The sequence below is a fragment of the Ambystoma mexicanum genome, chromosome 10, assembly GCF_040938575.1.
Source record: "Ambystoma mexicanum isolate Mex_15411 chromosome 10, UKY_AmexF1_1, whole genome shotgun sequence".
In the NCBI taxonomy this organism is placed as follows: Eukaryota; Metazoa; Chordata; class Amphibia; order Caudata; family Ambystomatidae; genus Ambystoma; species Ambystoma mexicanum.
Window position 1 is genome coordinate 1,415,534,265 of NC_090932.1, and position 20,815 is coordinate 1,415,555,079.

Consider the following 20,815-nt stretch of genomic DNA (forward strand, 5'->3'; position numbering starts at 1 on the left):
ATACTCCAGTAGGGGTGTACTCTCATGGTGTGGGTGTGGGTTATTCTGGGGCTTGGCCCTCTCTGTATCATTCCTGTTGAGCTTCTAAGACTAATCAAGGTGTCTCTGGTGGGTTAATACATCTATGTCCCCCAGTCCCACCAGTGTTTGGGATCCTTCCTGGAAATCTATTTCAGATCCCAGTTGTGTCAAGAGCAGCCATGTTTGCAGACTGTATCCTTTACTGGATATCCTCAGGGGTGCGTTAATCCAATTGGGTGTTGAAGGGCCATTGCTTTGTGCAGTTTAGACACATTCTTGTGGGTTTCCTCGCCATAATAGTAGCACGGGGCCTCACATCCATTGAAACAGTTCATTTTGTAAAGCCTAAAGTCTAATGATGTCACATCCTATGCACCTTCCTTTCTAGGCAGGGAATAGTCATCTGTTTGTTCTAAACAGCAAAGGTGTACTGTGGACAGGCCGTGAATTTAATTGGCAGTCCAATGGTTGAAGTTCCTATGGTGGGCAGCTGGCATGTAGGAGGGTACAGCAGATGGCAAGGCATAGTTGCATTAACGAGCCATAGGAATGGCCGACAGCAGTTGCCAGGACTGTAGTAAGGCAAGATATGCCACGCTAGCTCACCCCTGCCTACCAGCACTGACCCCAACTTAATCCAATCTACAGACGCAGACTTATGCCTGCCCCCACTTTACCCTTGCCAACCCCCACTCTCTAAAATACCTCTGCCTATATAACTCACCTATGAATACTCCCTCTCAACCTACCTCTTTGCTCTCTACCTTCACCAACCCACTCTCTCCCTGGCCCTCTCCACTCTAGCGCACCCCTCCTTACTCAGACCAACAGCTCACTCCTGCCTACCCCCACTCACTTTAGCATCAACCCCCAAATCTGCGCTCATTCACACCTATCCACCCTAGCCCTCCTACCCTGAGCATGCCCAGCCTTACAGAGCTCTGCTCACCCCCACCCTACCTTCCGGTTCTCACATGCATTCGCCTCCAAACTGATGTGCACACCAGCTCTCTTGACCGACCCTCTCTCACCCCTAAATTTATGAACACACTAATTATAGCATGTCTGCAATTTAGTGTTAGTGCTATACATGGAGGCCAATAAAGTTATTTTTATTCGGACTCTTACTGAGGTTAGGCGTCTGCAAAAATTATATGCGATGAATTACTGCGTTGGACGGGCCCACGCATTTACTACATCCTTTTCTTTCAATGTAAAATGCAATAAACAACAGCAGAGACCAAAGCTATTGGCATTGCCAATGCGTGCTACTTCTGGGACTGCATCATGTAGCAGCAACTTGAAATCAGTGTGTTACTACTTTAACATAACATTCTGTGATAAATATTCTGCTTTCTCAGTATATATGTACAATTGCGCTCAAGTCTCCAAACACAAGAAACGAAACATTCTGATAACAAAATAATTTATTGTGGAATAGAATAATATATACTATGTCATTTGTTAATAAAATATCATTTTCTCAAATAAAGTGCTAACTGCAAATACACCTCTTTAACACAACAGTACTTGTTATACAATCGTCTGGGCTGGCCTTTTTGGTACGTTTGCAACATGCATTTTGAGTGAAAAAACATGCACACACGTAAACACCACAGCAATATTGCAACAGCGAGTCTTTGCTTGCAGCCTAACCCTCAAGTAAATTGCACATGGATATTGTTTTCGACTGTGCCTTGCGTCATCCACTAGTATTACCTAAAAATAAAGAGCACATAGTGGGGCATCTGCCAACCGAACAGACACCTACGCAATTGCAAAGATCTAGGGGCCGATTCATGGAATTTGTGCGCTGAAAAACAGGGATTTGTGCGCCATTCTGCCCGCAAATCCCCATTTGTTAAACAGGGGCCCACGTTACGGGCAGAATGGCGCATAAATTCCATGAATCAGCCCCCTAGTATCGAGCTATTTCTTAAGCTCAAACAATGTATTATTAGGAGGTCACTTGACAGAAGTTACACGCTTTAGAACTTGCATTTCATTGACAATAGATATCCTTAAATCACACTATATTGTGAGGTAATTTCCTGCAGAATAAAAGACAAAAATCTATTTTTTTTATTATTATAAAACAGATGTTCATGAAACGTTCGTGACACAAACGTTTTTGCCGAAAAGAATAACACAGGGAAATGGCAAAGTTTCGTGGTCCATCACCATAACAACTGCAAAGTGGGTTAAATGTTTCAAAATGAAGAGCAGATCCACATCTAAAATATGTATAGATGCTTCTTTCGGGATGCAGACACAAATCACCCATGTAACATACATTTACTGAATGTAATGAAAGATGTTGACCGTGCAAATCCAAAGTACATTTAATGGCAAAACGTGCTGATTTCGTTACAGCATCAGTGACAGAGGAAGTCTATCAGCAGAAGAAAACCGCGCCATTAGGAAATTGAAAACGTAGAAGACACTGGGTCAACAAGAAGGTATTGAGCTAGGCCTAAAACATTCTGAGGCAATCTTTACCTTTGCCAAAGTTTCATTTGTTATCCCTTCTGGGGGGTGGGGGTGGGGGGGGAAGTGTAGACAGTATATACACTTCAGGAGGACGTCCGATAGAAGACTGCGATTTGCAGCAAAAGGATGATTTACCAACGAATGGCACTTAAGAGTGGCCTGAATATTAGATTTAAGATTTCGATCAAATGCATCTTTAATAGTCCTGAGAATGTGACTGCTAGATCCACCTAACAAATGGCCCAAGAGAAACGCACAATGGAAGGCCTGTGTCAATGCGATGGCACGGACTGTACCCAATAACAGATTTTCTGTTCTTTATGGACAATGTTTGGCATTTCATGAAATGGGTGGCATAGAACAGAAAAACATGCACTGTTCAATGCATTTTTGAGCAGTTTGGTTTATTCTACAATACTTGAAATCTATACATTTTAGAACTTTCTAAATGAAAGTAATACAGATTGGCACAAACAGCTGGTAATGGAAAGTGGCCCTAAGTTATAAAATAGTTTTTAAAAAAATGACTGAAAAAAGAATGATTTAGAAAGACCGTTCTGTGTCTGCACAGAGCGGTCTTTTGAAATCAAACTGTTATGCCCCCGCCGCGCAGGGGCCAATAGGTTGTCCAGTACCCGGAAGCAGCGTTGGGGGAGATCGGATAAGTGTATGTGTGTGTTTGTCTGTGTGAGTGTTGTGTGTCTTGTGTTTTGTTTAGGGAAGTCTTGGGTGGGGAGGGAGGGTCAGGGTGTGTAACCCCCCCACAATCCCACACAAATCCCACCAGCGAAGGTGGGGGCGTGGCAACATCCTATTTTTGCTTTTTGTGGACCACCTAAAATTGGCCGGAACCCCTCAAAAAAATTCAGTCTTGTTAGGCGACCTGCGAAAATAAGACATAGAATCATGGAAATTACTATGCACTATTGGAATTTAAGTCATTTCCCCCCTATCCTCATTTAACCTCACTTGCCAGGATTCACTGTTCCATTCTTCTTGGTGGAAAAAGATGAAGAGGGGAGTGTGTTCGCTCCAGCAGAACAAGGGTATTACATGTTATTGGCCTTTGGTTTTCTTGCCTGCAAACATCAGGAGCCGGATGCAGAGGACACATGCGTGTGGCTCCATGGAGTCATTTTGAAAAACGATCTGACTGGTGTGGAGGCGGAGGGCTTCATCCTGCCCAGGTATCAGTACATGCAATGAAGAGGGAAGAACTGTGGACATTGTAAAGTGTATAAAGGGAGTAGAAGAATTGGAAATTGAAGGTAATTTCCTGCTGCACTTTAAGCATCAAGCTGGAGGGCTAAAGTGCTTCATGCTGTTTTGTGAAGTGCATCCAAAAATGTTTTTCTTAAATAAGGCATTTTTCCTCAGAAAAGTCATTGGTAGGCTATACTTCTCACTTCATTCTCTTGTTCTATAATTTCCTTTGGAATTTTACAATGAACTTGACTACATTTAATTAAAAGACATTCTGAGATAACACCACCACCACCACCACCACCACCACCTGACCCGCGACTATTCAAATATCGCAGGACAGTTAAATTCTTCAGCAATATTGAATATTTTCTCAATAGAAGGTGCTCGGCAAATCATGGCTGGGTGAGCAACAAACTGTTAGGAGTGTGTTATATTTGGCAATTATTGTCTTCTTGCAAAGTTTTTATTTGACAGCAGGGACAAACATCAAGCAACAGCACAGGCGACGTGTGTGGTGTGTGCATAAACCTCTCCCCAGTGGCACACAACATGGTGGTGACAGACGAAGAAAGGAGACTGGAAAAACATTGCCTGTCAGATTTGAAGTTTCTGCTGGAAAGCCCTGGAGTGTTCGGACTCTTACAGTAGACAGCCAAGACTGAAACACTTGCATGCTTCACCAAAAGGGGCAGCTGGAACAATGGCAGCACACAAACACAGCCATGCACCCACCAACATAAGGTGCACTAAGCAGCTGCACTTGAAGGTCATTGGTAGAATGATGCCACAAAACCAGAAATGAAACAAACTGACATGTTGGGGTGCTTATAGATGGTGATGCAGCATTGGGTAAAGACTACTGGATATTTTTTCTTTTGACTAGATGTCCCTGCCACGTAACAGACTTAATAAGCTTTCTTATTTTGAATGAGCCCCCCCCCCCCAGAGTGGTGGTGGTCTCCAAAATCCAAGTACCATTAGACTTTTTAAAAAAAAAACAGCAACATTGTTTGTGCTATTCTTCACCATACTCCTTACAATACCTTCAGTATCTATCATACATGCTAGTGCAATAAAGCATGAAAAACATTGCTCAGCAAGAAAAGTTACCCACATTGAATTGACGGAAATTCTGGACCTATTAAAAAGGTAAGGCTCAGTTTAAGAAACCTTTAACTAGTGGGGCATTCCACATAGGCAGCCTTTGAAAAAACAAATTCTGTATACATAGATCTTGAACGACTGGGACATTCTACAATTTCTACTACACCGTCTAAAAAAGATATCCTTTCTTTAGACGTGTACAAACAAGCATAGTCAACCTTGCTGAGAAAACTATCAAGACATTTTTTGACATCTGGGTGTTGGATCAGGTCTTAGAAAAGTCTTCAGATTAAGCAATGACGCTCTTGTACAATAACCCGTCATAAGACATGCCCCTTTAGCATGCCATACAGTACAAGTCTGGTTATGAGAACCACAGAAAAGGGGACACTTTACAAGATGCAACTAAATCGAAGTTAAATCAAAATTATTAAAATGGGATAATCTATTTTTTTTTAAAGTGAACAAAGATAGCTAGCACTTGAATGTGGTTCACTCCACCGTTGCCAGACAGATCACAAAGAACACAAGAGGTCTGCATTTGTGAGTCCAACAAGGCATCTGAATTGTACATATCTCAGCACAGGGACCAGTAAATAATCAGTGCCCTGGCATTTCCACCCAAATCAAACAGGTATCTGCACTGGGAGAGGCACACTTCGAATCCTTGGTACATGACCAAGCAAAAAAAAAATAGAACTAAAACAAACATTTGTATTCTGCGTTTTGAAACGGTAGATGTGCCCTGGAATTAAGGGCTGGTAAACAACGGATGCAATCCAGTGGAAACCTGCAGCTGCTTGCAGTTCACGCTGCAGCTGCTTGCAGTCAACCTCCAATGCAGTTTTGCAACCTTCCCAAATGAATGTTATGCGCAAGCAGCTAATGTACCGCTAATAGATATGAAGACATTCAATTGGAAATGCACACTGGATGACGTGACAGACAATAACTTTGCAGTTATAGGGCATTGATTGGAAAATGAACAGGCTACTGTAGATTTAGGTTTTGACTGGAATAGTTTGCTTACACTCCTCAAACTTAGGCTTGGCTTCAGGTAAGCCAACCGAATGTTCCGTTGTGGCTAGAAGGAGCAAATCTAATGTGGTTTCAGTACATTTGGCAATGAATCGTATAAAAGGTCTCACATCCCCATCGTTGGCCATTTCCAAGGCATCATAATACTCGGATCTCTGTTCCTTACGGATCGTGATGGGTGGATAGCCTGCCTGCATTAGTATTAAGTTCATTAGCAACCGGGAAGTCCTTCCATTGCCATCTATAAATGGATGAACATAAACTAATTTATAATGTGCCAAAGCAGCAAATTCTACAGGATGCAAGCTCATGGCATCTTCAGAGTTCACCCACTGCACCAACTCTTGCATCTGTTTTTCTACCTCTTTAGGGTGGGGTGGAATATGATGCCCAACAAACACTTGACTTGTCCGGAATCGCCCAGCTTCGACCGGGTCCACATAGCCCAACACCCGCCTGTGTATTTCCAATATGTCATGTATTCTAACAGAACCCATTCTGGATACCAGGGTGGTGTTCACATACTTCATAGCAGCGTGCATGCCTATAACTTCATTCTGCTCCTCAAGACTTTTCCCGGGAACAGCATATCTTGTCTCAATGATGTGCCTTATTTCGGAGAGTGATAACGTGTTGCCTTCAATGGCCACAGTGTGATAAATATGGTGGTAATAGGATTCCTCCATGATACGCCGTAATGCAGAGTTGCCTTTTGGAATGGACATCACTTTTTTAACTTTCCGATCAATTATGCTGAAGTATCGCTGGTCAATTTCTTCAACAAGGGGTAACGTTCGATCTCGGTTTACAAGAGCCCGCTCATGACGAGGCGCAATCGTCAATGCTCTGGAGTACAAATAATCGGCTTGGATGATGTCTTTCTCTTCTTCCAGGAATATTCCCAGTTCAGTCAGAGCATCTACGTAATCCGGGTCCATCTTGAGGGCATGGAGGAGAAGCTTGTGTGCCTTTTCTCGTTTCCCTTGACGTTTCATTTCCAAGGCTTGGTTGAAAGCAGCTTTGGCTTCTAACTTGACATCTGTGGTGGTGGGGAGAAAAATAAAAAAAAACACAACTACGTAAGGCAGATGCACGTTTAAGGTTTGCAACCAAAGAGACATTTTAATACATTAAGATTAGGATCATTGAAAACGCCTGTGTCAGGGATCTATCCATGCACCTGCCACTGCACCGAATTTTACTGCAGCATATTTTAGGAGGGGTGTGGGGGGCTTACACCCATATCCAAATCCTCACCTTCATATGTCACTTTATTCTGTGGTGAAATGGTTGTGGGGAGGGCTGGGCACCCATGTTTTTTCATCCAAATAAATGCAATTCCTTGTAATGCCAATACCTACATACAGCTCCAGAATATAAAGAGCATTTTGCGGCTTTGCGTGCCTGCCTGTGTGGGGATTATAGAAATGTCAAAAGTGTTTTCGGAGAATTCCAATTATTTTCTGTTTTCAAGTAATTGCCATCCTGGAAAAATCTTCAGTTTGCTCCCCACCCTGCCTCCCACATGCACAAACCCACTTTTACCTCTCCATAAATAGAAAGTGCTTGACCTGGCTTTCAACTTCTGTGCTTAGCCCACCATTCACTGGGCTGGGGCCTCCCTCTGGAACAGCCTGCCAACCTCTATGAAACTTGAGGAGAACCCTCTCCGGTTCCTGAAGCCCCTCAAGACCTTCCTCTTTGCTTCTGCCTTCTATCTTCCCATCCCCAGCTGATCTCCCGTCTGATACTGCACTGGTCACCCTGCTACCCTCTGATTTCGGACCCAGGTCCCTGCCCGCCCAGTTGCACACTCGCACTGCCTCGTGGCAACCCTTGCATTTGGGTCTGCATCTGTAACCCTACAGTTCCCCTACCCGCACTTATTGGACACCCGCTGTCTGCACTTACCCTAGCACCTGCCACACTTCTTGTTATTGTGATCTCATGTACAGCACTGCCCCCCTCTGCCTCCCCTGGCACTTTTCCCCCTCACCTAACCCCTGCACTTGCGCAATCTCAATGTCACCTGGCCTGTAAGATCGTAGTCTCTGTCCTTCTTCCGTTCCCCCTTCCTTGCCTCGTCGCGCCTTGAAGCACTTGTGTATAGGCGCGTCATAAATGCCATATCATATCACACATGGTCAATCCAGTATGTAATCAACCCCCATCCTCCGGATGGTCAAGATGTGGCCTCAATACAGGGTGAACAGGAGCTCCCCTCTCAGGAAAGGGGGGAACAGTCTATTGGCTCGGGAGTGAGCGATTTAATTTTGTAATGGGCACAGAGGGCCTACTTGAAGTATCAGACTTGTTTTGAGGCACTGGCACAGATTTCGTAGACAAATGATCAGGGACTTTGTCCCCAGCCCTGATCGTTGCTCACTGTCCCGCAGGAAACGACTGATGCATTGCTAGTAACTACAACACCTGTGCAAGGAAGGCTGAGGTCTCAGACCGACTGATGCATTGCTAGTAACTACAACACCTGTGCAAGGAAGGCTGAGGTATCAGACTGCTCTAACCACCTTGCATACTAGGAAGGAAGCAATGAAGACCTGAGCTTTTCATATCCTGGGTAGTGCTCCCTCTCAGCCAAATGTAAAACTCCTCCCAGAAACCCTTACCATTGTGTTTAGGGAAAGGAGGAGCATTAACAGGAAGCCACTCTTCCCTTGCCGGCAATTCCCTGATCCTTATTGCTCACGGAGTACAATAGATCTGGAAGACAGATGCTGAACATTGAGTAAAAATGGGAGCGCTCTGCACAGACCAATATGGGGCAGGAGCAGTGGTTGTAGGCATGAAGGGTTGCAAAATAAAGAACGGAAGAACAAAGTATCTCCTCTGTCATTTTCACATTTCTAAAAGGCTCTTGATCTGCTCGAACTACCCCTCCAGCCGAGTCCGAACTGGTCTGGGTTCACACCGTCTGTCATGATCCAGTTGATAAACTAGTACTTTCCCTCCGTGACCCCCACAAAAAAACAGTCACTTCCCTCGTCCCATATCTCACAAGAAAAAAAAATCATCAGCTCAATGGACTGGATGGTGATGGGCAGCAAGACGATCCCTCGCAAACCCGGACTGGAAGTTGATGGGGAGAGCGGTTAGGTTTCCAATCAATCACCAGGACCGTCCCTCAACCGACTTCTCAGACACACCTGAACTTCCCACCACAGTTCATGACTCAACAATCGCATAAGAACATAGTCAGTGTCACAAAATCGTGCAAATGGCAGCTGTGCATTTTACAAATTCCCATGTACCAATAAAGAACTCAAAATGCATGCTCTGTGTAGTCAAAAGGTGAGTGCAGTGCAATAAGCAGCAGTGCCTGCTTGGATTAAAAAATAGTTTTAAAAAGGCATGATCGATCTGCTCTAAAGATTACCTGAGCATCTACGACCAGCCTTCACGATGGATAATTGAGGAGGAGGCGAGTGCATTTTTAGTTTTTACAGTAACTAATTGAGGAGGAGACTAATTTTGCATACGTGTCTAGTAACTGTAACTTTACATTTTTACACGTAGTAAGCGGTCACGTGGACCCTGAAAGCTCTGCGATGGGCCGAGATTTTACGGGTTCTGAAATGGGTGTGGATCTTGCCCTGTAAGCGTCTATGTCAAGATTTTTCATTTCCAAATCGTTAATGAAATTTGGTTAATAAAAGTAATTACTAGGGAAAAGGGACCACGTGAAGACATGTAACGAGAGTGTACAGTTGTAGGCCAACATCTCATTTATACTAAAGATCTTATTGAGAGCTTTTACTCCATAAACAGCACAATAGATTTACACATTTAATAATGCATTTTAAGGTTACTGCGTCATCACGCAGACCAGGCCTCTGGCTGTCACTATAACCCAAATCTTTGGTAATCAAAGCATTAACAATAGCAATGACATCATTTTCAAATTCTGCGCTTCTTGATGACTTCGTGACTGACTTCATTCCCATTCATTCCCACCTTTGTGAACACAACAGCACTCCATAGTTTTAGTGAAATCGGACAGGTTCCTGCAGCCCTTTCCTTACAGCTCGAAATACGGAACTGTACACACCTGCACGATGTGCCCACTGCTTCTTTTTGAAAATTACTTATTCATTTCTTCGATCTATCTTGAGTCTTGAGAGCCAAATGAAGTGAATCCCCAACCTTTGGTCTTTGGACACATAGAAAGCTCCCATTCCAATCAACAAACATTCGCTTCCCAAAACCACTGGCAGCCTAGTAGAACAAATACAGAAGTATCTGAACGCTTTGTTTCCTGGAGGAGTCAACACCAAAAAACACATTGCATCACAGCTCAGCGCGGATCTGTGCTGCTAACTTTACAATACTCAACTTCTGCGCGCGCAAACCAAGCCTCATCCTTTTCCAGATAATGGGACACAAGGCTACCATACGCAGCTATCATCCCTTGGTAGCTAGGATAAACAGTAAGCCAAGTCTAGCAAGAGTCCTAGTTTCAAAGTGGCAATAAAAATACATTATTTTGCTGGTGTGTACCTCATGCTTTGGGAGTTCCAACTGCACAAAGTGACAATTCAAAGCTCGTTTGACAATTAATATCATGGCACTGCCAAACTATTATCCTAATGGTTTAAATGCCGACACTGGCTACGTTTACCCAAAGGTCGCCGTTGTAATGTTAATCATGATTGATGTGATCAAGACTTTAAATAATGTTATGTTGACGCTGGATAAACAAAAGATGGACCCACATAAATAATCCACGACTCCGCTACCGAGAGTGCTATTTTACAACAGGTTTCATATTCTGTGTCTCTTTACAGAAGTGGGCTTTTGCTCTTAGTTAAACATTTTAATTAAACAATAAAAAGACAAACAGCTATTTTATTGAACGCCGATTGGGTATTCTGTTATTTTTGATTATTTGCTCTTAAGTTGTTTGGGTTGCTACTGCCATCACCTTGCACCACTCCTGAAGGTATAGCCTGACCTCGGCCTGCGCTGCCACATTAGACAATGAGGTATACTTCCGGACAAACTTTTCAAAGTCTGCAAGGAACTGGCCAATCCTTCAGCAGCCTCTTCTTCCGTCGCACCCGCCCGGGACCTTTGCTCTGCCCTGGCTACACACATCACCACAAAAACCCAAGACATCCTTTTCCACCCTCTCTCCCTCACCACAGCACACACCAACTTTGGCACTGGAGCTTTCCCAACTGCCCTGAACCACTCACTTGTGCACCCTCTGCTCAAAAAACCCTCTGCCGACCCCTCCATTCCGACAAACTGCTGCCCTACCTCCATCACTCTTTTCTTGGGCAAACACCTGGAGAAACTGGCTCTCAGCTGACCTCCCTCCCCCCCCACACTGAATCTATTGGCTCCTCCCACGAGCATCCAGAGGCCATGACACACAACTATTATTATTATTCCTCCTCCACCTCCTCGACTGACTGTCCACTATTCAGTCTTGGTGTGCTGCAAATGACCTTGGCCTCAATGCCACCAAGACTGGGATAGTTTGCATTGGGACCCCTGCTCCTGCCTTCCCACTTCGCTCTGGCCGTCCTCCCTTGGCCCTGCGCCCACACCCACCTGCGAACTAAGAAACCTTGGGGGTCATCTTTGACACCACTTTCTCCTTTTCTCACATTTCAGACATCTCTAAAAAGTCTAACTATCAGCTTCACCTCCTCAGAGGAACTCTACCTTTTCTCACTTTCCCCCAGAGGCAAACTGTCTCCAGAGCCCTGGTTCTCTCCAGGCTGGACTATTGCAACAGCCTCTTCCTCAACCTCCCTTCTTCTGCCCTGCTCCATCTCATCCAGAACAGAACCGCAAGACTTATCCTTGGCCTCAAGTCCATGGACCGCATCTCTCCTGTGCTGAAATCCCTGCACTGGCTCTGCGTGGCTGCAAGGATCAAATTTAGACCCTTTGCATTGCTCACAAGGCTTTCTGGGGCCTGTGACCTACCTACCTGCAATGCAGCCTACTTAAATACTGTCCCTCACGAGCCCTTCACCCCTGTACCTCAAACCACCTGCGAGTGAGACAGTTCTGCAAGCAGAGATTTGGAGGGAGATCCTTATCCTCAGCAGGTGCCTCCCTCTGGAATAGCCTCTCTGCCGCCCTCCGTCTTGAGCCCAATCTCCTTAAATTCCAGAAATTCCTCAAGACTTTCCTCTTCTCCTCTTCCTTTTCTCACCCTCTACCCTGTTAACCCAGCTTTGTCCAGCTCTGTCCCCCCCTTTCCTTACACCATGACTGACTGGCCACCAGGTGTACCTCAGAGTCTCACTGGTTCCCAGCACCCCCGCAAGGTCTCTCACGCACTTGCCTCAGGGCCCTACACCCCACCCACACTCAATGCACTTGAGAAATTAACCCAAGAGAGTGGCTCTGTCTGCACTTACCCCAGTCTCAACCTACTGGGTCAATTGATCCTCCTCCCTCCCTGTGACCCTCTGTGCACTTGCTCAATCCGTACGCTCCACGCCTGAAGATAGGCTGTCTGTTCGCCCTGGTCTTCACCCCTTAATTGCACTGTTAAACATCAGAATCGGCGGCAGGCCCATTTGTTGTCTTCCAAACTGTTTAATATATTTTTCACGCACTTACTCTGCCTGTGCAGACTATTATCGTCTCAGAATTTCAAGGGCTCTGAGCGACGGCTTGCTACCCACCCCCCATCCCCCCATGTTCCCACCATCCTTGGGCGCTTTGAAACAGTTTCCTGTGTATAGGCTCTATATAAATAAACAATACCATACCCTTCAGGTTGTGCCCGTTTCACCTTTAGGATTTGGATCACTGCCGATTAAGTATTAGTGACGGGCAGTGTAGTGTTAGATACATTTTTCTAAAGTCCAATTGGTTTTGGACTCGACAAGACCCATCCCTTGTTTTTAGGGCCTCAACTTCTAATACAGGCCTTCACTACCCAAGGTTGGTAGAGTGGCAGAGCAGCCAGGCGTATTTTAGGAGGGGGAACGTGAGCTGTAAATCGGTACAAAGAAACCAGAACATACATAGATCCAAAGAGAAACACACTTGCATTTATGTTTATGTTTATTATTTGATAATGCGCACAAAAAACCCAGGGGTAGCCGGGCGCAGCAGGTACAAGGTTACTTAAGCTTGGGTTGCATACAGGGAGAAGAAGCATGTCAATACAGTACATACATGTCAATACAAACAATTGGAGATGAATAGCTAACATGTTACAGTGTTGACGGAGTATACGAAAAGGTACAAGAGTAAGTGCAGAAAAGTCATGGGCTAGGTTTCAGGAGTATCATGGTCGTATTAGTTGTCGTTAGACCAGAGACAGTTTTTTACCTTGCGTCGGAAGTTGGTATAGGGTAGGTTAGCCCTTAGTGCAGTAGGCAATGCGTTGCACGCCTGGGCAGCGCTGACCGGGAAGCTGGCTCCGCCCGCTTTGGATCGTCTAAATCTAGGGGTTTCAAGCATGAGGTGGTTGGTAGCCCTAGTGTGGTGTCTGGACGATTTTCTGGTCATTTTGGCCGAGATGTAGGGGGTGCTGTGTTGTTGAGCCCTTTGTGGGTGAGCGATAGAGTCTTGAGAAGGATTCTGTCTCTAATTTTGAGCCAGTGGTGGTCTTTCCTGATGTTGTATATATGTTCTCTGCGGGGTATGTTAAGAGCATTGTTTTGAAGGATTTGCAATTTATTTATGATGGTTTTGTTGGCTCCTGCATAGAGGGCATTGCAGTAATCCAGCTTAGACATTACTAATGCGTTAGCTAGTGTGATGCAGCTAGTTTTGGAAAGGTACGGTCTGCAGGTCCTGATTAATTTACAGGTGTACGCTGTAGACGATGCCAAGAAGTTAACTTGTTTTTTGAGGGATAGAGTGGAGTCAAGGTAAAAGCCTAGAGTTTTTACCTCAATAGCCACCTTGATTATGTTGCCGTCTATGTTGAAGTTGCTGTAATTGGGACTCAGTTTTTTTAGGTTGGAGTCGGATCCCAAGATCAGTATCTCAGTTTTGTCGTCATTTAGGCAGAGGCCGTGGGAGGCCATCCATGCCTGAATGAGGAGGTACATTTTATTTACTAGAGCTGTGTCTTCGACAAAGTTGCCAGATAGTGGTATGAGAATCTGCGTATCGTCCGCATAATTAGTGTAGGTTACCCCTAATCTGTCAAGTTTGTCGAAGAGAGGCTTAGTAAATATTTTATACATTGTCTGGGAGACACATGAGCCTTGTGGGACGCCACAGGTGATATGGATTGGGTCCGCTGCCGTTACGGGGGAGAACACTCATCGTACGGTTAGCTAGGAAGGATTGTACCCACGCTATAGCTTCATTTGAGAAATGGGCGGCAGATGCTAAGTGGTTGCATAATACTGCATGATCCACCAGGTCAAAGGCCGCTGATAGGTCAAGGAGGAGGAGCATAGCTGTAGTACCTTTATCCTTCAACTCGTCGATTTGTGTCTTGAGGTCAATAAGGGCCGTTTCAGTGCCGTGAAGTGGTCTGAAGCCAGATTGCCGTGAGACTAATAATTGGTGTGTCTCCAAGTAGTTTTGGATTTGGAGGTAGGCTACTCTATCAATGATTTTAAGGAGAAAAGGGACCGTAGTAATGGGCCTATAATTAGTGGGTATTGCTGGGTCAAGTGTCTGTTTTTTGAGTAGGGGCAGTACCCAGGATTCTTTAAGGTTGGTAGCTACAGTACTCGTATTGAAAGAGGCGTTAATAAAAGTTTGCGTTTTTGAATGCGCATTTTTTTGAGTTGGGGAGTGAACCAGGAGTTAAGGTGAGCTTCACGTTTACTTTTATGAAGTTTGATAGGGGCAATCAGGTCTAGCGCTTTGGCCATATCAACTAGGTCGCTAGGGTTGGATTCAATGGAGCTGGCGGTGAGAGCAGTGGGAGTAGTTTTTCAGCCGTGATTTATTTTTTGTTTCTCGTTGGAATGGGGGGTGCTATTTTATTCTTGTTGGGTTTGGGAGGCTCGATGCTGGCTGTAAAACATATGAGATAGTGGTCCGTCCATATTTGAGGTAGAATATTAGAGATGGTAATGTCGCAATTATGGTTAGCTATCCAGTCTAGTGTGCGACCTTTTGTGTGTGTAGGAGCTAAGACATTTTGGGTAATGTCATGATTGACTAAGATGGATTGGATAGATTGGGCTTGTTTGTCTTCAACATCGTTAAAGCCCAGGTTAAAGTCACCTAGTAATAGGAGCTGGATGGTGTCTTTAATGGTATTCGTGAGGAGACTAGATAGGTCTTCCTCAAAATTGCCTAGTGGGCCTGGTGGTCTGTACACTAGCTATTGTTTGAGATGGGTATTTTAGCTGAGAGAAGTTTGAGCGATGTGATTGCTGGGTGAGGGGTGAGTCTAGCAGCTAGCTGTGTTTTGGTTATGAGGGCCAGGCCGTCTCCTCTAGTGTTAGGCCGGTCGACTCTTAAGATGTTGTAATTGTCCGGTATGGCAGTCATGAGGCCCGGGCGGCTGCATCATGGAGCCAGGTTTCAGAAACAGCAAGGATATCTAAGTTATCCATAGCCAGTATATCAGCTATTTCAGTATTGTGTGCTATAAGAGACCTAGCATTAATAAGTGCTCCTGATAATGTAGGAGTAGTGAAGGTATCTTTAGCAGATCCAGGATTAAGGTGGTTGGGTCTCCTCTGTTTGTAGTATAGATCATCTTGTGGTTCGGGACGATTTATCATCGCTGAGGCTAGGAGGTTGGGCTTAATGGCGGTAGAGGTGCGTGTATGTACAGGTGGAGTGGTCCTTTTATTTTTAATGTCATAAAGTCGTGGTAGCCTAGCTCTAAGTCGCAGGTTTCTCTCTTGCAAGTTGCAGGGGGTGAGGTTGGTGAGGACCATTATCGATGTGACGGTTAGAATAGTCCAGGCTAAGGACCAGGATGTAAATAGAAGGCAAGTCTGGATGGTACGCATGTTTGGTAATAGTACACAGTGAAAAGTATATTGGGATGACCCAGTAGGGCCCGAGATACAATTATGCTGATGCTTTAGCAACACGGTTTGACAGTTTTAGTCAGGGCTAGTGTGTCTATATACTTCAGAGGGGCGTCACAAGGCACAATTAAGCTGGAGGGCACAGGCGACATCTGAGTATAGGCATCTACAATACAGGCAAGAGGCAGGCTACAATACACATGGCAGCACCTAGATTCGAATTATCACAGGGCATCACAGAGCAGCACAATTAGGCTAATAGGCACAAGACAGTATCTATCTTTGGGCATCAGAGGAAGGCTACAATACACATGGCAGCACCTAGATTCGAATTATCACAGGGCATCACAGAGCAGCACAATTAGGCTAATAGGCACAGGGCAGTATCTATCTTTGGGCATCAGAAGCAGGCTACAATACACATGGCAGCACCTAGATTCGAATTATCACAGGGCATCACAGAGCAGCACAATTAGGCTAATAGGCACAAGGTAGTATCTATCTTTGGGCAACAGAGGCAGGCTACAATACACATGGCAGCACCTAGATTCGAATTATCACAAGGCATCACAGAGCAGCACAATTAGGCTAATAGGCACAAGGCAGTATCTATCTTTGGGCATCAGAGGAAGGCTACAATACACATGGCAGCACCTAGATTCGAATTATCATAGGGCATCACAGAGCAGCACAATTAGGCTAATAGGCACAAGGTAGTATCACAAGGTATAACAGTGGGACTAGAGTGCATAGGTACCCATCTAGGTTTAGGTAACAAAGGTGGGCTGAAGTACTCAGGTGGGGCACCAGAAAGGTGGCAGTACACGAGAGGGTTTAGAGTACACTGCAGAGTTGAGATAGCTTGGTGCCAGGAGTCATTTGCAGCGAAGTTCATGTACATTTGTAACAGGGACTAAGCAGATAATGTCAATGTGGTACAGTAAGCTGTAAAGCAGAGTTACCTTGGCAGTCGTGTGTGGGAGAGCCAGAGCTTCTGGCCGAGGGCAGAGTAGGCAGGTAACAGGCATGGAAACAGGAGATGGCCTTGTTAGCAGTGGGCCTTGGATGAAGTGGGCCGGCTTCGCCTGCTGGCGCCCAATCAGAGGACAAGTAGGCAGGGGCAGCCAATCAGGCAGGCTGGCTGAGGTCTCAGTGGGTGATGCAGGCAGGCATCAGGAATCGGTCGGCCATTTTTAAGTAAAGAAGTACCTCATGTACTTCAATGGCGAATTTCGTATTTAGGCAGCGTGGAGCTGTAAATAGGCAGCGGATTGCCCTGCCCTTGATTGGGCAATGAAGCGCATCGGCTGCTGAGGCAAATGCAGAAAGAAATTAAGAAAAAAGGGTCGAGGCGGCGCTCGGTCTCAGCGCTTACCTAAATTACGGCATTTAGGGAAGAAGCCTTGGTGCTGGGTTCCCGCTGGCATAGTGCATCTCTCCTCAGGTGTCAACCGTCATTCAATGGGTGTGGGGCCCCACCCCCAAGGGGATTATATAACTTTGGCCGCACCACCCTGACCACAAGCGAAGGGTCATCACCCACGGCAGAACAGATGACATCCAAGGATTCCTCACAGCCTACAGTCGTCCATATGTGTACAACATTTATATCACAAATAGTGATTTATATATAGACAATGCAGTTATAAACTAAAGGAATATAGTATCAACTAGCAACATCAAACATGCATTTAGAATAGGAAGTAAAAACAAAGCAGGTAAGTAAATTGTTATATACATTTCTTATCCACACACAGAGTGACTTCAGTTCAGGTCAGTAAAAGTACTGCAAAGAGCAACAATCACAGGTAAGCAATACTTGTATCTACTCTTAGAAGGTTTAGGCAGTCTTTTCGCCAACAAGAAAGGATTTCATTAGTTCAGGTTTTTGGAGGAAAACAAGCAATGTCAAAGCCAAGAGGGTCACAAGATATACTGTAAGGGAACCAGCAATGCCAAAGTGAAAAGGAGAGCAAATGTTCTTAGCACAGGTATGTAACAAGTTAGTTTCCTGTAGGGCACAAGTGGTTAGGCCTGGGCGATTGCAAATGGGTGAACACCCAAACAGTGCTCCTAAAGCAAAGGAGTGGCACAAATGGCTTACAGTAAGATAACCAACAGCGTCACAGTACCTTGAGAGTGAAGACGTTGATGCAGTTGGATGCCTTCTGGATGCACGGCTGCACACCCAGTCTCCTGATCCTAGGTCGTGGCGACCAAAAGGGGGAGGGGGGGAGATTAGTCAATGGCAAGACGATGCACTCCAAGGTGGTCAAGGTTCCCCGGGTATTGGGATTCTGCAGCCGGAAAGGGTCGCAGGACTGCTGAAATTTAGAGTGTCTTGAGGCTGGTTATGCCCACAAGCCCAGAGGAGGAAATCGTCCTTGGCAGCGTTTTCTTGTTGATTCAAAAACAGGGTCAGAACAGCAGCGGTACTTAAGCAGTGCTTCTGCGGTTACTGGAGGTGCTGCAGGAATCTCTGGTCCTCTTCTTCAGAGCTTCAGTTCCAGTGGTCGACTTAGCCTTCTGTCCCAAAAGTCTCGCCTTTTATGCAGGAACCCATTCATTCAGTCATATGTACCGGTCAATCATCTGGGGGCAGCTGTCCTTATAAGACAGCCAGCTGCCCAGTTCAAAATGGTTCCAGCCCAGGCATACCTTCAGCGAAAGGCCAGAGATGTTTCATGCTCCTCCCTCACTTTCTGCCTCAACAGACACACTGGAGACTTGGCGGGCTTCACAAAGGAATCCCGCCAAAGGCAAAACTCAAAGAGGACCCACCCCCAGCTGTAATGGTCGAATGGCCAAGAAGGAACATGTCGGGGGGAAATTCTCCCGGGGTCGGCTGGGCCGTCCGCAGACCTCCGGGCAGGGAGGCCCCAACTCCTCCCATATATCCCAAAAAATGAGTATGAGACACACGCAAGAAGCAAGGTGATTCTGCTGTTTATTAAACAAAACGGCAGGGATGGGTCAAGGATCGTACGTGTCCGTCCTGACACTCTCTCTCTAATCGTGGGGCTCGCAGGCCCTTTTTACCTTAGTATGGCGCGCTACTTGCGTCACCTGGGAAAGTTAGCAAAAAACCTATCGCCACTTTGGATTGGTTCCTCGAGTGGTAGGGTTAGTATAGCATACATATAGAGAGCATTATTAGTGGTCGAGGGTTAGTCAGGTGGTATACTTGGGTTGTCCCTTCAATTTGATACATGAAAATTGTTACATGAAGACCCGAGGATTGGCTAATGTTAATGGCGTCAGTGATAAGAGCCCCATGTTCTGATTGGTCCACTCGTGAGCCCCCCAGTCTGGGACCATCGCTGTTCCCAGCTCGCGGTGCACCTGTCATTTGCAACAATGTATCACTATGGGTATGTGCAGACAATGTGAGGACTTACTCATATGCTGGAAGGCAGACTACTCCCACCGCCGCAGATGTCCATTGAGTCGCTTAATTGTATCTGCCTGTGTCTTGAAACGTGGGATCCAGGCGCCTCCCTCCTCCTGGGCCTGGCACCCTGTCAGGTTCGGCTTGGTCATGTGAGGTGAGACCGTGGTTGAGGCAGAATTCTGCACAATTAATATTGCATTTTCCACTGTGTGCCTGGCTTAATTTGTAGGTGTGACCTTGGCGTCGGCTTGCGGCATGCAAGTTTGCAACATTGTGCCCTTGACTGTCTGCTCTCGCCGGGCTCATTCTGCAGGGTCAGCAACTGTAGTCTTGCTCATTCAATGTTCATGGAAGCTCTTGCTTGCGGCCTACTTGGGCCTGGTACATAGTTGGAACCGTTTGATACACAGCGCTTTAGGTTATGGTATCATATTGCTTTATCCCCAGTATCACGTCTTCGTTATCTTTCTCATTGTAATGCATGGGTTTAGGAGAAGCGTGAGCAAGCATTTTAGATGAGTTCATTGTGCGTCTTGCTTTTCTGCATTTGAAAAAAGCCTATGTGAAAAATATTAAAGATGCGCGTCAGTGGGTTTGTCCGTCACCTATGTCATAGCACTGAATATGTTCTTCGTGTGGATTGGTGTGGGAGTGTCCAGTGTGCATGTCTGCACGGGTGTGCTGACCGTTGGCTAGGTCGTCATGGCATCTCTAACAATGTGTTGATTTAGGGTTGGATGGTTCAGTCGAGTCCATCCATGCCGCAGGTGTCGGCATGGGCAGGGAAGGCTTGGGGGCCGGCCGGTTGTGCACGCGGGTGGGCACATCCGTATGTTCCTGTACCAGGGTATTTGGTCGTCTGGTAGATGGGCAAACTCCTCTCGTGGCGGGTGCCTGGGCCGTGATCCTCTAGGCCAGGGGTGTGAGGGGGTTGGTGGGAGCCTTTTGTTCCATTCTCCCACTTCAGTCCCCCCTATGGTCGACTTGTCGACCACAAACATATCCTTTTCCTTATCTCCTCTCACTCTCCATATTTTAGTTACTCCTCCCAAATGTCCATAGTGGTTAACATGGTCTTCAAATGACCAATTCATATATACACAGGTTCCTCCAGGTGTGCAGTATACCCATTTCCCTATGTAGCTCCTTGGGTTTCTTGGGTTTTCGAGCTTCACCGATGGTGGGTCCAGGTGGTTGGTGATGATCTGGTAGCGCAATTTCTCTCTCTCTTTTATTATTGTGCCTGTGTGTTGGCCATCATCTGCTGGCATCAAGGGGTGTATACCAACCATTTCGATCATTTCGTCTGTGGTGCGTGCCTTCCGGGCCTTCCAAAATCTTAATATGATCAGTGCAGCTCCAGCCAAAATAATGCATCCAATTATAATCTTCAGTCCGTCCGACAGCCAAGATGGCATCCATGACCATAATAGCGAAAACCAGCTGTCATCCTTTTTCACACCTTTACTTTCATCCATCATTTGAGTGCATCTGGGCCAATTGTGATACTGCTTCTGTCAGTGTACCATTGTCAGCATGGTTAGCAGGAATGAATGTGCAGCATGATTGTCCTATCTTTGCGCAAACTCCTCCTTCCATTGCTGTGAGGAGGTCCAGT

General features: G+C 45.8%; 1 protein-coding gene across 2 annotated transcripts in view; it reads right to left on the minus strand.

Moving 5' to 3' along the window:
* Positions 1-1,430: 1,430 nt before the first annotated feature.
* The window catches only part of FICD (FIC domain protein adenylyltransferase), an 88,448-nt gene continuing 69,063 nt past the window's right edge, over positions 1,431-20,815 (minus strand). For both annotated transcript variants that reach the window (XM_069619466.1, XM_069619465.1), the window contains exon 3: positions 1,431-6,898. In XM_069619466.1, coding sequence (XP_069475567.1) covers positions 5,823-6,898 — 1,076 coding nt within the window. In that variant the 3' untranslated portion in view covers positions 1,431-5,822. The remainder of the gene's footprint in view (positions 6,899-20,815) is intronic.